Source organism: Poromitra crassiceps, assembly GCF_964638095.1.
Source record: "Poromitra crassiceps genome assembly, chromosome: 15".
In the NCBI taxonomy this organism is placed as follows: domain Eukaryota; kingdom Metazoa; phylum Chordata; class Actinopteri; order Beryciformes; family Melamphaidae; genus Poromitra; species Poromitra crassiceps.
Window position 1 is genome coordinate 27288406 of NC_139634.1, and position 18702 is coordinate 27307107.

The following is an 18702-nucleotide window of genomic DNA, read 5'->3' on the forward strand; positions in this document are numbered from 1 at the left end:
TATTTCTTAGTGTCGCTGTCAACGCTTCTGATCAAACTGTGTTCAAGCTTACGGATATGACTCACACAACACTCTAGATGTGGAAAGTTGTCACACACACACACACACACACACACACACACACACACACACACACACACACACACACACACACACACACACACACACACACACTCCTGTCAAGAAAATGACATGAAAATGAAGGCTCATTTCATCTGGTGAAGGTAGATATGCAAATATAACATGAAATAGGCCATTTGACAGGCACTTTTATCCAAAGCAACGTGCGGCTCTATGAGTGCATACATCTTTAGCATGTGGAAAACAAAGCCCTAAGCTCAGCAGTGTTAGCACTTAGCACCACCTAGCCTGATATCAGACTGAACTGTCAACTCGCTACACTCCATCTTCTAGTCTTGAGAGATTGAGATTGCCCTCTGTTTAAGTATGAGGGGAATGCCCCAGGTGAATTCCATTTCAACTAACCAATCACTAGAGACCAATGGATTGCCTGAATCTAACATTAGTTAATCCAGTCGGGAGAAACCCCCCCAACACCCCAACACCCCTCTGCCTTGGTCGCTGCGCCACCCTCTGCCGATCTGGGGAGAGCCATAGACTAGCACCATGCTTCCTCCGACACATGCACAGTTGCCAGCCGCTTCTTTTCACCTGACAGCGGGGAGCTTCACCGGCAGGACGTAGCATATAGGAGGATCACGCTATTCCCACCAGTTCCCTTCCGCTCCGACCAGGTGCCCCGACCGACCAGAGGAGGCGCTAGTGCAGCGACCAGGACATATACCCTCAATCCAGCTTCCCACCCGCAGCCACAGACTATCATGCTGTATGGACGCCCGACCAAGCCGGAGGTGGGTGTAAACACGTGGGTGCGAACCTGCAACCCTCGTGTTGGTAGGCAGGGAATATACCGCTACACTACCCAGGCGCCCACCTTTTGCACTGTTTATTGACGCTGATTGGCTAATTGTTAGTCCCCCCTGGTGCTCATTGATTCGGCATCCTTTCAACAGAGGAAAAGGCATTTGCATATGATGATGCCAGACCAAGAGCGGCCAAAACGCAACTCTGTGGAGTGGGTCTGGCCCCAGGAAATGTCTCCCCATTGAGCCATCAGTATCAGGAAATCTCTTCCTTTGCATGATGGGGCAAACAATTGAAAGACACAACTAGAGAACAGTGTTGGGAAGTATATAATTATTGACAGGATTATTCAGGTGAATGGCAGACAGTGCAATATTACAGAGCAGTGTGTGCACGTCTTTTCACTTGAACTCAGAGCAATCACACGGTTTAATGTCAGAGGTTCAACGAAGCATGGAAGGCAGAAGTAGTGCTGTGTTGGGAGGGATGGGGCTGCAGGGAATAAGCATAAGAATAGAAAGTGAAAAGTGTTAGAAAAGTGACAGAGTGAGAGAGAGAGAGCGAGAGAGGACAGAGGGGCAATGAAAGGCTCATTTCTTGCTGGGCTTTGGCCGATGAGCGTGTCCTTTCCTATTACTCTCACACAGTGCTCCATGCAGGCCGCTCAGCTCTCATATCTGCCCTCTCCCTCTCCTTCCCTTTCACTGGTCTGCTCTGCTCTCCCTCTAGTGTCCCCCTCCCTCTCTCCCTCTCTCTCTCTCCCTCTCTCTCTCTATCTCTCTCCCTCTCTCTGTATCCTGCAAATGTATCTCTCTCTCTCTCCACCCTGTATCCTGCAAATTGCTCTCTCTCTCCACCCTGTAAACTGCAAATGTCTCTCTCTCTCTCTCCTCACCCTGTATCCTGCAAATTTCTCTCTCTCTCCCTCTCTCTCCTCACCCTGTATCCTGCAAATTTCTCTCTCTCTCTCTCTCCCTCTCTCTCCTCACCCTGTATCCTGCAAATTTCTCTCTCTCTCTCGGTGGCGCAGTCGGTAGCGCTGTCGCCTCACAGTCAGAAGGTCCTGAGTTCGATTCTCGCCTGGGACACTGTGGGCGCTGTGGTTGTGTTCCCCCCATATCTTCAGTGCCTACTGCCCAGGTGGGGTATCTCGTCGTAAGGGCCTTTCTCTCTGTGTGGAGTTTGCATGTTCTCCCCGTGCTCCCCCAGGGGGTTCCTCCATATATAACCCCCCCCCCCCCCCCACTAAAAACATGCAGAAGATCAGATCGTCATCGTCATCCGACCAGTGACGACAACATCCAAAGTTGGTCCCCGGGCGCTGTACGAGAAAGCGACCACTGCTCCTGGCCTGCCCCCCGGAGGAAAGGACATGCCTGGATGGGTTAAATGCAGAGGACACTTTTCACCGGCCACCGTCAGCATGAGTGTGTTGTGGCCGCATGCATGTATTGTGGTGTTCGTGTGACAATAAAAGACGGGCTTGTCCGTTACGAGAGTTTTTCACCCTGTAAACTGCAAATTTCTCTCTCTCCCTCTCTCTCCTCACCCTGTATCCTGCAAATTTCTCTCTCTCTCTCCCTCTCTCTCCTCACCCTGTATCCTGCAAATTTCTCTCTCTCTCTCTCCACCCTGTAAACTGCAAATTTCTCTCTCTCTCCCTCTCTCTCCTCACCCTGTATCCTGCAAATTTCTCTCTCTCTCTCCCTCTCTCTCCTCACCCTGTATCCTGCAAATTTCTCTCTCTCTCTCTCCACCCTGTAAACTGCAAATTTCTCTCTCTCTCCCTCTCTCTCCTCACCCTGTATCCTGCAAATTTCTCTCTCTCTCTTCCTCTCTCCCTCTTTCCTTATCCTGTATCCTACAAATCTCTCTCTCTCTCTCTCTCTCTCTCTCTCTCTCTCTCTCTCTCTCTCTGTTTTCCTCTCTCCCTCTCTCTCCTCACCCTGTATCCTGCAAATCTCTCTCTCTCCCCACCCTGTATCATGCAAATCTCTCTCTCTCCCCACCCTGTATCCTGCAAATGTCTCTCTCCCCACCCTGTATCCTGCAAATGTCTCTCTCCCCACCCTGTATCCTGCACATTTCTCTCTCTCTCTCCTCACCCTGTATCCTGCAAATGTCTCTCTTCCCACCCTGTATCCTGCACATTTCTCTCTCTCTCTCCTCACCCTGTATCCTGCAAATGTCTCTCTCTCCCACCCTGTATCCTGCATATCTCTCTCTCTCTCTCCCCACCCTGTATCCTGCATATCTCTCTCTCTCCCCACCCTGTATCCTGCAAATCTCTCTCTCTCTCTCTCCCCACCCTGTATCCTGCTAATCTCTCTCTCTCTCCCCACCCTGTATCCTGCAAATGTCTCTCTCCCCACCCTGTATCCTGCAAATGTCTCTCTCTCCCCACCCTGTATCCTGCATATCTCTCTCTCTCTCCCCACCCTGTATCCTGCACATTTCTCTCTCTCTCTCTCCCCACCCTGTATCCTGCATATCTCTCTCTCTCTCCCCACCCTGTATCCTGCACATTTCTCTCTCTCTCTCTCCCCACCCTGTATCCTGCATATCTCTCTCTCTCTCCCCACCCTGTATCCTGCACATTTCTCTCTCTTTCTCTCCTCACCCTGTATCCTGCACATTTCTCTCTCTCTCTCTCTCTCTCTCTCTCTCTCCTCACCCTGTATCCTGCAAATGTCTCTCTCCCCACCCTGTATCCTGCAAATGTCTCTCTCTCTCTCACCACCCTGTATCCTGCAAATGTCTCTCTCTCTCCCCACCCTGTATCCTGCAAATGTCTCTCTCCCCACCCTGTATCCTGCAAATGTCTCTCTCTCCTCACCCTGTATCCTGCAAATGTCTCTCTCCCCACCCTGTATCCTGCATATCTCTCTCTCTCTCTCTCCCCACCCTGTATCCTGCAAATCTCTCTCTCTCTCTCCCCACCCTGTATCCTGCAAATCTCTCTCTCTCTCTCCCCACCCTGTATCCTGCAAATCTCTCTCTCTCTCTCCCCACCCTGTATCCTGCAAATGTCTGTCTCTCTCTCTCTCTCTCTCTCTCTCTCTCTACCCTGTATCCTGCTAATTTTTCTATCAGGTCTACTTGCTCTTGCTTGCAACGGTTTTAATTATCCAGCAATCTCTGCTCTCCCTATTCAGGAGCATTGGGCACTTTTGAAGTAGTCTCAGGTCAATTTGTGAGGTTATAAAGATGTCAAGTTTCCCTCTCTTTATTAATTGAACACTGACTTAAGGCCATGGTATCCTTGCTGTGGGGGGGGGGGGATTCACCAGGTTTGTATGAACAAAAGGACATGTTTGTGGAAAAAGCTCAACTGCTTGATCAGAAAAGAAAGAAAAGAAATTCAGTTGCTAGGTCAGAAAAGCAGTTGAAAGTGTGCCATATAAAAGTATGAGCCAATTTGCGGCAGTCAGCAGGACGTTACTAGCGCAGGCATGTCGTCCATCTGGCATTGACAGTTCATCTCTGAATGTTGTGTTTTGAATTTCACAGCCTATGATCCTCGATTACAACCAGTTTAATATACTGGAGGTAGCACCTGTGCTGCTGCAATGAACAACTTTTCATGCACTACCAATGGCAATAGGTGAGTTAGCACCTCAGTTACCATGCACACACTAACAATTACAGTTTGAATGATTTATTCACACATAGATATGCCAGCTATGTCATACAGCCATAGGAACCATCTGACCATCTGTGGAATCTTACTAGTTATGCTTATGCCCTTTTAAATTAAGTCAGTAAATATGTACATGCACATTTTTATTTATTTATGTAGCACATTTCTTAGACAGAGATTGGGAACATATACAGTATATTTTCAAACAAACATGCATACAAACAAACAAACAAACATACATATTATACACATGCACATACATGTACATACTGTACCTACCTATTCATAGTATTCTGTTACATCATCACACGGCCATCTTGGTAGGACAGGTGGTGATTACAAACACAAAAACAGCCAATTAGCTGTATCTATTGCAAAGCACCATATTGGTAGGAAATGTGACATCATGGGAATCCTAATACACACAACATAGCTCACATACAGACCCAACTCCCACATGCATGCAAGCATCTTTCCACCCACCTCAACAAACACGCACACATAAATTGCTGTTGTTAGTAAAAGGTCTGCATCCTTAGTTTCTTCCTTAATTGGAAACTCAAAATGCTGCCACACAGGAGTAAAACTTGTCCTGGCAAAACTCCTCAATTTCAGTTTTGCCTGAGTCCATCTTGTCGCCTACAATGTCTATACGCAATTTTGAATTCAGCTGGGTTCATTGCAAGTGTGATGATCCTAAACTAAAACTTGCTAGTCTTGTACTCTCTAGTGTTCAAACAATGCAAATGAGAAAACCCCACTGATTTTTTTTTTATTTTTTTTTATAAGCCCTAGCGGAAATCGCAAACATGTATGCACGATACATCCCTTCCCATCCCTATTATATCCCTATAGGTCTAAAATATCACAGGTTTGGTTGCATCGTATATCACTTCATGGAAAAGCATCTTCCATTTCCTTCTCTGTTCCCTGCCCTTGTTCACATGTCCATGCTAACATTTTGTGGTCAGCTCTTCAAAATCATTTTGAGCGTATAGGCAACTTTAGGGTCGATCAAATGGCTTCTAATATTCCCTCAGTCACCTTGACCCTCTTCCACCGCAGCCATTGATTTTGGTTGTAGTTCTCCATTTTTAGCTTCTGTAGATTACAGTTACTTCTTGAGCCTTCATGTCCGCCCACTGGTGTGGCGGTAAACAAACAAAGAATACACAGCCAGAGAGGATATACACAGATGTGTATGTGGCGACGACGTGTTCAACTGCACTTGTGTTTGAGAGAAGTTTGCCGTTGTGTTAAGTGTAGCGCTGGCTGAAGATCGATGCTGTGATGGTCTCGAACTGCTTCAGACGTTGCTATCCACACCTGCGTAAGTGAAGAGCGCGTGAGGTGGAGGGCCGGGCAGAAGATGCTGGGCTTCAATGTGTTCGTCTCAAGTTGTGACTGGCATTGGAATGTTGTACGTGGAGAAAAGTGATGCTAATAAATCTGTTTCTGATGCGTGATGACCACAGAATGAGCTGACTGAGCCATAAGCAGATGTTTCCTTCTTTTCTCTTTATTTCTCTCTGTGTGTGTGTGTGTGTGTGTGTGTGTGTGTGTGTGTGTGTGTGTGTGTGTGTGTGTGGCGGGGGGAGGGGGCTCCACTCATCCACCACAGCTGTATCTGGTCTACTACTTCTGGCAAAACAGAATTAAGTCTTAACTTTTCATCCATCATCCTAATTCAGTGGTTGCTGTAATTTAGCAGGCTTGGTAGTTAGTGTTGTAGCTAGGGATGGGTATTGTTTCATATTTTTCCGATACAGTGCCTAAATAGTGCCTGAACCGGTACTTTTAAAATTGTAAAGCGGGGGAAAAAAACAAAAAACATATATAAAGAGGATTTCAAACATTAATGTTATGTGTTTATGCCATATAATGTTAGTGAAGGTGCGTGCAGTGCCGGTTTCAGAGCACCGGAGGGTGGATATTTCACTCAGCAGCTCAGGCATGGCACCTAAATGAGGTACCTCAATCTGTGTTGCAATTCGGTAGCGGACGGTAGTACCGGTTGGAAAAGTAGCGAGTTTGGGTTCCCACTCCCAGCCCAAGATGTAGCAATTAAGAACTTGTCCTACCTACTCAGAAAAACAAATAAAATTTGCTCCAGTGGGGGCATGTGCAAAAAGTGTTTTTCACACTGAAGGACAATCAAATTGTGACCTTAAACTTTGCACCCATTATCCCACTTTCGCTAACATGATTTTCCACTGACTTGTTGGTGGGAGCTAGAGGTGTGGCTATTGATAGTATTCTTTTACATCACCACACGGCCATTTTGGTAGGAAAACAACAGGTGATTGTGATCAATTAACAGGTGATTACAATCAAGTGACACTTACAGCCAATGAGCTGTGTGTATTGTAGCGCCATATTGGTAGGAAAAAGGCTTGTGACATCATCGTAATACTATCAATATGGACACTTTTTATGTTTGTAAACAGCGATTACGTATTTTGTGGGCGGAGCCGAACTGGTTTCAGAAAGTTACAACTAGCAGTTCAGCTTTCATAGAAATATGGAAGATCCGGACTCCTCCTCCATGTATTTTAATGCTTTGCCAGTAACAGGTTACCTTACACAAATAAGTTTACTCTTTCAGTGGGGTGAGGTTTCCTGACCCGTACTCACTGTCAGGATGGGTCTAGGATCCAACTACCAAAGTTATCACCAAAGTTGCAGTGCCGGACATCGTTGTATTCATCGTTGGAATGTCCATCATGTATACGGCACAATACGTATTTTTCCTGTATTCCGGGGATCTCTCTAGTTTCGGCTTCACTTGCTTCCTCAGAGTTTTGGACACCGCGATGCGTGCACAACTAACCCTGTGACGTCCACTCCAAATGGGTTTATAAATGACCTTGTGACCATGGGCCCGAAGTGTGTGAATGCTGATGGTACATTTGGTTCCAGGGAGATATCACAACCAGCTTGTCAGAATTGAGTGCTCACTTGCTCTCATGGTCTACTTTTACTTGTATCAGGTGACTTGCAGCATTTTAATCAGAATGTTGCCTACCTTGTAGAGCAAACAGGTATATTTGTCCCTGGTCCTCCTCGTGGCTACAGTATACCAGTGGTGGTGTGTATGAGTGATGTTTGAGTCAAGTGATCTTCTGACTGTGAATGATGTGGGGGGGGGGGGGCTGTGCTGTTAACATTTCAACTGTGGGGAGGGGTTAATAGTTGTTTTGCATGCTTTTGGAGACCCATTTCCATCAATATTCATGCTGGAAGAAAACTCTCTAGAGATATGCCTGGCCTCCTTTTGGATTTAGCCTAATCCAAATTCCAAAACAGACACTGCCATCATCAAGGCACCGAGCTCTGTCCTCTCACTAAAAAGGTTTTGCAATGCAAAAAAAAACCTTGGCTACCAGGCTACAGTTACTTTTGATGGTGCCTTTTCACCCCCCTCCACTCATTAAGTGCATCCAACTCGGAATATGCCAGTCTGCGTACTGGGACACCGTGCAGCTCAGTTAATGAGGTGTGACTCTGGCTGGGGAGTCACCTTAACCTTCCCTGTCCAGATGATCATCTGCTAACCATCAGTCGGGGGCCATGGATGTTGCGGTAAGTAGGGAGGAGGAAAAGAAAGGATATGTAATTAGAAAGGGAAGGATTAAGATGGAGGTCAAAGATAACCAGGAGGAACCCAGAAGACAGATGTTCCCCTCATCCAAAAGCCAATCCAAAATCCTGCGCTGGCTGTCGTCTCCTCCATAGAGGGCAGTGGCGTTAATGAAACACTATCAGTATCAACCTTCTGAAGTGACATTTTTCACTCCTGCCTGAGCTATAAACTCGCCACTCATTGATCTCAAAATGGATGACACCAAATAGCACTGCAGTCCTTAAAGCTGGCAGGTTTTCCGCTGAGCAGAACCTTTTAAATATCATCCTCTTCATCTACTCTCTGAAGGCCTGGTGGAGCCGCTCCTTGAACCCTCTTGTTTGACTGCAAAGCGGATAGATAACACGACACACTATTACCCAGAAAACACAGGACTGTGAGTTCACAAAGTTTCTGATTTTCTAAAGGCAGAGAAACAGAGCAGAATCATCTTGGGACAGAATAGTCATGAATTTGTTTAGTTAACGGGAATATCTCGTCTCCTCACCAAAAGCATTATAATACATATAGGAATACTCTCAAAGCCCTAGTTAAAAATACAACAATGAAGAAAAAGGAGCTTCTTGGATACTTGTCGCAAGTTTAATTACGAAGTAAAGTAAATGTGTAACCGAGGCAGTTTAACAAACAATATACATCTTCATACATATATATATATATATATATACTGTGTACCAGGGCACAAATATGCAGAACTGAAATGAGCTGGAAGACATGCATTGATGCCACTTTTTGTAATTACACTCATGACTAGGTGAAGGAAAACTTGGCTTCTCTGCAACTCTTCTTCTGAGATGGCATTTTTCACCCTTAACTTTCAAGGAAATGGTAAAAAAAACAAAAAAAAACAGCCAGAATGACTTTGATTTATTTATTTCTATTTCACCTCACTTTCAAGCAAGGCAGTTTATTTGCCTAAAGAGGACTGTAATGTCACTAAAGCACAAGTTCCCACTGAAACCATAAAAGCAAATGAAGGCTGCTTTTATCTGCGGAGGCATACAGTCATATTAGTGTTAGATTTGAATGTTTTGCTACACTAAGCATGGCGCAGAAACAACATCATTGTGTTAAAAAAATCAAGACATCAAAGAAACATCGTTCCCCAGGGACACACAAATTGAATGAGAGCATGCACTGGCTGTTACTCGTTACTGCTGATTGACGGGGGTAATTTAATTCTGCCTGCAAAGCGTTTATTTATGACAAGTCTTTTCGGGTGAAAACATGTCAAGTGAAACAGTCAACTATGACAGCAGCTTGCTATGCACGTTTTGATGACAATGATAATTGATTCCTTCATATAAACTCCTGTGTGTCTTTTCATTTTTGAACTAACCAACTTAAAAGATTGTTGTTGCCGTCTATGATGGAGCATAGAATGCAGCCCAGTACAGTGTTTTTCAGACTGGGCTGGAACCCAAATGTCAGAGGAAGACTAAAATAGGTCCCTAGAATATTGTGTCATGTTTCGAAAGCCTTTCCAAGTACCCACAGCGTAAGGTAGACTGAATAAAACATTTTGGGCCAACAGGTTGGCTGCATAAATCCAGGGTAAATTAGATTAGTCTGCGTGACAGCCTGTCAAAACAGTTTTATTTTGAAAGTGTGGGATGGAGTTAAAAAAAATTGAAAACCTCTAGCCTAAACAATAGCACTGCATATGAGAACGAGTTAGCAGAACAATGCTGCTTAATTATACAGTTGTACTGCTGGCATTGTCAGCATTTGATATAGGATCTGTCAAGCCTTACTTTCCATAACCGACAGTCCGACACTTTAGCCTACACTTAAAATAGACTAACATGTATATTTTATACATTGTTGCTTTGACACATTTACTTTAGTCCTCCTCACCCGGTGACTGTAATCATGCCGTTTTCAGTTCCAGGAAATAACTGTCTATATTCTGCAAACGACCGTACTATTTGCCAAACCCATTGTATTTCTCTCAATTGAATCAAAGCTGTTTAGAAAATCAATACTGGGAACATTGAGCGGTGGATGGAAGACACATTATAGTTAGTACGCTACTGTCCTAACTCCACTTTGTCCAGTCATGTCCTGACTTCACACTGGATTGCAGATTTTGAGTTTTCAAAAAAAGAGGAATAGCACTCTGGCATTTTGCACATACTTTTATTTACCTTCAAAATGACTTTGTCAGCAGCAGTGGAGGCAGGCTTATTGGTGGAACAAGAGAGAATATATAGTTTGGTCCAGCAGATATCGTCTAATGTCGTAAGCTTTTGGAGCTTCACTATTGAACCTCAGTTATGATTCTTTCTTTGTTGTTGTTTTTCTTCTAAAGACAATAAGTTGTTTAAATTTGTCTAAGGAAATTGCCAATGGATCAGTGCTTGAGGATCACATTATGAATATAGCCCTTGCCTTTGAAACCATATGTAGCCTATATGACAGCTGGCCTAACCTTCTACAGTCATACTTGTCTGTCTCTCTCCTCTGTCTTAAGCTGCGTTCACACCGACCTATTTAAGTTTGTCGCTGGCGTCGAGTTTACATACAAAGTCAATGCAAACGAGCGATTGAGCGTATATTCGCCTGGGAGAATAATCGCTGGGCGTCCGAGCGGCAGAGACAGAGCGATAGGGAGAAAATACGCTCGTCGCTCAAGATGAAATATTCCAACTCGAGCGAAAATACGCTGGCATCAGTCGCTCGCTGTTCAATGCCGATTGGCTGCCTGTGAGAGCGAGTCAAGGATCCCACTGGCTTGGAACAAACCGCTGGTTTGTTGTGTAGCAACAAACCGCATTGACAGGCTGACAGCTGACATGAAGTGAAGTCTGTCCTACCGGTATGCAGCTCGCATTAGGAGCACGCTGATAGGCTTAGCTTGTAAACAATGACGGTGGCTCGTAGTGGACAAACAGCATGACATTGCGTAACGTTATATCCCCCACATGTCCGTCATTTCGTGTGCCTGTTGATGAGCGATTTAAACAGAGCGACAGAGCGATTCCAAAGGGTTGACTTGAGCGACAGAGCGAAAAATAAATATCTCGGTGTGAACGCTCCTTTAAATTACACCACTCATCTGTATCCTTCATGCTCTTACGACACATTTCATTCTTTAGAATGTACCAATTTGAAATGGTTTCTAAAGTAGCTCACCGCTATATAATGCCGACTTCAATAGAAGATACTGTGTTTGATGCAGTTGTTTACTTTCGGCTGTTGCCTTTACAAGTTAATTGAATAGAAAGAAACCACTAAAACGTGAAGTGTGGAATTTGCTCCAGAATCCAGTCTGAACCAGGCTGAGGAGCGTTAATGAGGTCGGGGATAAACAAACCGTACCACTGCTGCAACAAATCAGATGCCATAATAGCACAGTTCAGTGCCCAAGTATAGACATAGCCGGCTATACTGTTTGCTTTGCCATTGTTATCATGTCATGAATTTGCTTTTGATCAGTAACATGTCCCAACATACAGGACTCACTAAGGCAGAAACTGGCTTGGAGGTTTTAGAATGTGGGAAGTGTTGAATAGAGAATGTTTGTATTTATCAAATGGGCAAACTCATATAGACCATTAGACTGCACTGAACCACAATTTCCTGTTAAATTGGTTTACTTCTGTCCAGCATCCAGCCTCCTTGATCAAATACTAACTATGAAAGGAAATGGGGCTGAACTTTAGCACGTCTTTTCCACATAGTAATAACAATTTGGTCCAGCACTTAGCTTAATCTGTTTATTTGAGAGCATTACAGTCTATCCGGAGCCATGGAGATGACAGGAATGCCTCTCATCTCACAGTGTGCATGCTAGGCAGAGGTACTGAATTGATACTCTCCCTACTTCTCCTCCAGCTGGCAAGCCACAGAATGACACTATAGCACAGCTCTGTCAAAGCTCTTATAGCTCTTATATAGCTCGTATAGAACAGCTCTGTCAAAAAGTTAGAATTACCTTGCTTTTAAACTACAGTGCCTTGGCTGCACCCCAGACGATTTCTCTCTCACACACACACACACACACACACACACACACACACACACACACACACACACACACACACACACACACACACACACACACACACACACACACAGCGCGCGCGCACACATTATATGCACGGCACGCGCACACGCGCACCTGAGAGAGGTTGTAGTGACCCAGCCTGCCAGTGTTGTAGTCTAAATGAATTTGACGGCATTTAAAACCCGACCGCAACTTCTCCTTAGCGTTGTCCAAATTGGGTTTTATTTTGTGTTCAACTCGCGGCTGTGTTGCGTGTTCAGTGATACCTCCTCCTCCGCTCATATCCAGCGGGTTTCTGTGGCTCTGCCTTGCCTGGAGGAGGCAGCTGTCGATGTGAACGATAGATATCCTGTCTTGATGCATCAGTCTACACAGGAGGGGATGATTCAAATCGGGAGTTTGACACCGACGCTCTCTCTCTCTCGGGTAAATCATCGTTTTTTGTTCATCTGCGTGTGAACTCGTAGCCTCCCGTCCCCGGGCAGGCAGGCAGGCAGCACGTCGTGAGTGCGGGTTTGCACAGCTAAAAGGTCCCACCTCGGCTGCCTGCTCTCATTGCAGCCCAGTCTGCCGAGCGGAGCGGACGAGCAGTTTTCTCCATTCAAGGATTTTTTTTTACTTTACATCGTCTCTACAGCAGAGGAGAGCCCAGAACCGCAACTCGCCTTCTGAGGACAATGTTTCTCTTGCAGTACACAGGTAGGCTAACGTTACATGTCTCAAGTTTTATCCTGCTTTTCGCTCTCTGTTCATTGTTGTGGTCCGTCTCCTCTCCGTTATGGAGAACGGGGATTTTCTTTTCTTTTCAGCATGCTACTGTTTCTACCGGCTATCATGTTATCGCTCCGTGTCAATTCCCGCACGACTGGCACACAGTTGTTCTTATTTGACTACAGCTGTAATGTGCAGTGTGTATTTGATATCAGAAGTTATAGTATGAGCAGTATGAGAAGGTTCCCCAGCAGTAGTCGGGCGTAGACCAGCTGTTGAGACAGCGTTGAACCGCTGTGCTGTATCCAGCAGGATAGACGGAACTGTGGGTTATTTCTCCAGCTCGGCACTTGACATGTAAATCGCGTTTTTGTTGTGATAATTAAATTGCCAATGATCAGTTCTCCTGCGTAATTCCTGTTTGCATATCAGCACAGTGGACATGGGTGGTATTGGCCTACCTGATACTGCCTGCCTAGTACTGCAGTTGTTTATGGATGAAGTTTTCAGAAATGGATTTGATCCATGCTGTGCGGGATCAGTGCCATACTGTATTTTCCACAGTATCCGTTCCAGTTGCTGTTATGTTGGAGCAGCAGAATAGGCTATAGGATACGCCATGCAGGGATCCCCCCCCCCTCTTCTTCATCTAGATGCATGTATGGTTGGTTGGTTGCTTTGCTGTGAGAAGCAACTGTTAAGATTTCCATGTCATTTATTCCCAAATCCACATGATCCATTAAATAGCTCAGTTTAATTGTAACTTTTTTTCTTGACTCACAGGATCTAATTAAGTGAGGATGCAATCTGCGTGCTCACCTGCTTACTCTGCTTTATTCTGGCACTTTGCTCACCACCTTATTTGCTTCCTCTGTTTATAGTCATGGCAAATTGACCACAGATGTCTCACCGCTTTCTTGTTGAGTGTTCATAATTGCTGCTGCTTTTCCTGAGCTCATAATAGCGATGACCTGTCAGAGATCAGTTTCGTTGCATTAATTGTTCTTCTCATCAGTGCAGTAGCCTTACTAATAGGGCTTAATTGCAGCTACAGCTTTTGAAATTGCCAGCATTGTGGTATTCTGCAATGTTTTTTTTTATCCACAACAGTTAGAAGGTACTCTGGGTGAAGGGTAAACTATGAATCCATCCTCATTAGTCTTAGTAAAGGAACGTCTCATTTATATCTTATAGCGAAAGTCAAACGCATACTGTTCTAGTATGAAGCTTACTGTTGAACTAAACGTTTGTTAATGCGGTGATGACATACTTGCACTGTGAATAGTCCAGAAATATAACTTGCTTCAAGTGCAATCCAGTCAGTAAATTGATGGCCAAAAATGGTTAAAAGTGGCATTATTAACTAGTCCTTTTGACCAGTGGACCAGTGCCGTGCTCAGATTACAAGGTTTTTGTTCCTCTGTTTCAATGTCATCTGTCTTATAGAGACAGAGTGCACCAGTGGCTGCCTCCTCCATTTCCTCCTTTTCCAGAGGCACAAACATGCTTTGAATCAAATTGAGTGAATGGGGGTCAAGTGCTATAGTGAGTCCTATAGTGAGCCTGACCATCAAGTGCTCTCCTATAGTGAGCCTGACCATTTGGAGAGAAAGGGTCCATCAGGCCTTGTGACAGCCATTTACTGTACCTCCATACTGCACCGCCCCTCTCTGACCAATGTGCAGGCCAGGGTATCTTTACACTGCCTTTAATGGAGCTAGAGAGAGGGGGGCACTGCTTAGATCTTTCAGAGAGGGGAGATTAAGAGCTCTTCATGTTGACAGTGCTTGAGAGAGAATTTTAAGGTTGTAGCTCTCTTTGTCCTAAGCTTCTAGTACTGCAGAATAAATTATGGCAAGACCAAGCACAGATTGAAACATAGAATATGGGTGGGGAGGTCTGGTAACTTTGGAAAATCTCACATTTAAATTGGGTGGCACATAGCGATTTTTCACTAAGGATTCAACACCAAGTGGGGTTCTTCAATGGCTATGAGGAGGAAATGTAAAAACCCATTCAGATTGTAAATTAAACTAATTATTCTATGTTTTCATGGAATAATCATGGTGTAGCCCAATTTGTGTGTGCAGACTTGTATTTTGAATTTTATTTGAAGAAATGTGAAGTATGAGTCATAGAGGAAGTTTCCTGTCTGTGGGTGATGGGCTTGGCGATGGGACAAATACATTGGGGATTGGGATGGACTGAACACATCTGTTGTGAACCTCGTGGGCATTTTTAAATGTTTTGCGGGTTTGGTTATATTTTAAGCCATACTGAATGAAACAAAGGTCTTCTTTGCCTGCCTCTCTGCTGCTTGTTAGCTCGACGCCTCTCGCAGTGCTGCCACCCAGAGTCTCCTTTGCATATCGCATCATCGACCGCTAATAAGACATAACCCTTTACTCTTTATCTAGGGCTTAACCTATTTAGGTAGTGATGGTGATACTACTTTTTGCGATTTTGAGAATTCTCTGAATGTGATTTTTGCCGGTATCCTGTGCTAGTTGAAATACTTTGACATATGGCGATACATCAACAAAACAGTTTTCACAGCTATGTTCCTGTTAGCCAAAGACTGCTTTGCTATAGTTAGCAGCTAGTGATAGTGGCCACACAGCGAAGCTATGAAAATGTTCCAGTTCCCCCAATATTATTGGTTAACTTTACCTCTCCTCTCTTCTTCTCCTCTCCTCGCAACGCCTTGACCAAAAAACAAACAAACAAACACAAAAAAACACCTGTGGCTAGCAGCGGCGGCCGTTTGTCTGGGATGGCGCAACACCACTCATATAGGGGAAACACTGAGTAAGCTCCACCCTACTTCACCATGGCAACCCATTAGAAAACAATTTGGCGCGTCTGAGCACAGCAGTAGGCAGAATTTCAGCTTTTCTTCATGCTTCAAGCTTGAAACCCTTTCCTTGTAGCTGAGTGTTGTTTTATTGCCGTAACATACTGGGTGCTGGGTGCTGCTGTCACTACCACCCGACAGGCTGATCCTACGAGAGTGGGTCCGCAACAGGTATGACAACGCCACTTGGACAAACTTCATACAAGTGGCATTGCCAAGCTCTTAAAGAGACAGTCACTGGTAAAAATAAAGGAAAATATACTTTTTATAATAAAATTACTGTTGGAAAATCATTGCCCATCCCTAGGCCAGATGGACACTTGAGTGCAGCTTGGATTTAGATTTGAAGGCTGATAGCTTCATGGTTAGACGCAAACAAGTTGCAGCTAAAGTCGTCATTGTTTCCAAACATAAAATTCACCTTTCCAATGGCTTCACATCTAGCAGAGCAGTCTCTGTGTAATATTGGATAATTGTAATAAAATGTATCTTGTGTTTCCAGTCTGCCAGCTAGTTAGTTGGCTAGTTACTGAAGCGTGTCTTGAAGTGTGTCTAGTTACTGAAGCATGTCTTGGCAGGTTTCAGCTGCTGAACATTAGATGCGTAAAAAAAACTATACCTCCTATGAAATATCGGTCAGTTTCAACTTGAGGTGTTTCCCTTAAATATGAGACAATGTTTAAAAACAAGACTTTGAATTTGTACCACATTATTTAGCTAATGTATACAAGACTCCCTAGCATGGCAAAATTATCTGCTACTAGCATGGGAAAATATCAGCTTTCTTAGATAAGAAGATGAAAAAATAATGAAATAATTTGCTTCTCAAAATGACTTACAGTATGTTTAAAGGTGAGTTTCCATATCGAATAAACACAAGAAGCTTGCTATTGTATTAATATGAGTTGGTAAGATTTCTAGAGGCACAACCTTTGATTAAATGTAAGTCATTGTTTTTTTTTTATTGGATTTAATAAGTTTCACAGTGAAGAGATGAGGAGTGATAGATCTACAGTACTGTATATTAATATCACACATAGCCCACATAAGGTCTATTCATTGATAACTGTGTCTGTTTATCTTTTACACAAGCTGAACTGAACAAGCGAGTGGAGAAGAGGTCAGAGACAAAGAGAGATAAGGGGAGGAGAGAAATAGGAGGAGGCAGGAGAAGCATTCAGAAGGTGAGGAGTGAGTGAGGAGAGAGACAGCAGCAGATAAGACGGACAGCACACTGCACCCACTGTAGGCCTGTCCTGTACATACTGCTGCTCAAAGTGTCTACTATGCTGCTCAAGTTAGACCTATGCATCTTCATGTCAGAGTGCACAAGATGCATTAAAAAATAAATCTCCTTGACCCCCCCTTACCCCTTGCTATCTCTCTCACACACCATCTCTCTCTCTCACACACACCCACACACCATCTCTCTCTCTCTCACACACACCCACACACCACCTCTGGGCTGAGTCCCAGACAGTCTGAAATCCTGACAAGGCTTGTTTAGCATTGGAGTAGCCTCAGTCAGCCATTCCTTCATTTCAACGCTCTTGAACTTTAGTTATCCTCTGAATGTTGTTTACTTTATGAGCGTATGGTGTATTGGGGACAGAATTGGTCATAATAAGACAAAAAATAAATAAACAAATATATTTGTACATTGAGCTGAAATGATTTGATGAAAATCCAGTTAGGTATGTAGTTTTGCATATCTACCATATCAGTCTGTTTATTGACTACACTGTAACAAAGGCTATAAAGTTGATTTATTACCCGTTACAGAACCTCATTTGAATATGCTATTCTATAGATGAATGAATGTAGATATTTTGACTGTGTCAACTTATTTGGCTGTGCTGTTTGGCAGTACATTTTTAGTTGTTATACTGGTCTCTGTGTATTAACTGAAGCTGTGCTATGCTATCCACTATTGAGAAGTTTTGTGTGTTGTCCTGCTTGCTGCTGCGTAAGCTAGCACTATTTCTTAAAGTCGAGCTGAACCCAAAAATGACTTTTATTTGATTTTAGTTCAAATACCTGGGTATGCAGTGCACCTATTTAATAGTGTATGCCAAAAAAAAATCACAAAAATCTAATTTCTTTAGTTTTTCACACTTTTTCACATCAAAAGTTCATTTTTCAAGATTTCATTCATAACGGTAATCTACAGTTTGCTGACGTCACCTAGTACTATCACATTTCTACCCCATTTCAACCAATCATATCACGACATGGCAGCTGTCAATCAAATCTTCATTTCAGGGTAATTTTCTCTTCCAAAGAAAGAGAAAATGGCACCTAGTGCCTGTCATCTGGCAGAATTCCTATCCCTTAAACTAACTACTAACTTGGCCAATTGTATGTTGATATACACAATAAAGAAAACTGTAATGCTTAAGAATGCAAAGAAATGTAACTGGCTCGTTAAAACGCGCATTCCAGGAATATCGTATTTACAGCAATAGCGATAATGGCGCGCGCTTGAGAGCCTGGTTGTCAGGGGTGGCACCTCGTTGATTCCAGGCCGACGGGCTGCACTCTCTGCTCAGCAACACGAAGGCAGCTGGCTGCCTGCGGCTTGCTGAGCTCCACTCAGCCACTAACCTCGCGTCAGCAGGCTCTTCCCGAGGAGAGCGCCACAGCACGCTGAATCCCACTCGATTTGGAGGCGGAACACGCCAGGATTGGCCAAAGCCCAATCCAGTCCCCAGAATTGTCAAATAAAATCATCGACATACTACTATGACCCGCCTCTCAACCTGTGATCTCAGACAAGTTATGTTTTCAGTCTGAAACGGACTGCGACGCACGCAACAAACGGGTTCAGTTCGACTTTAAGACTATTTTTAACGTGGTGTTGCTTGTTAAGCTTTAGTGTGATGAAAGAGAAGCAACGTGTTTTTCATTCACTGCTACTCTCGTCTCCTTTCACAGAGATAAATACACATAGAGACAATACA

General features: G+C 44.1%; 1 protein-coding gene across 2 annotated transcripts in view; it reads left to right on the top strand.

The window, feature by feature from the left end:
- Nucleotides 1-18702, top strand: part of LOC310789917 (ecto-NOX disulfide-thiol exchanger 2-like) — a 224687-nt gene that overhangs the window by 50603 nt on the left and 155382 nt on the right. The window contains exon 1 of one of the 2 annotated variants that reach the window (XM_083651636.1): nucleotides 12753-12876. The exons of the other annotated variant lie outside the window; for it this stretch is intronic. Coding sequence (XP_083507762.1) covers nucleotides 12855-12876 — 22 coding nt within the window. The 5' untranslated portion in view covers nucleotides 12753-12854. Of the gene's footprint in view, nucleotides 1-12752; nucleotides 12877-18702 lie in introns of those variants that run through there. 2 annotated transcript variants of the gene reach the window in all.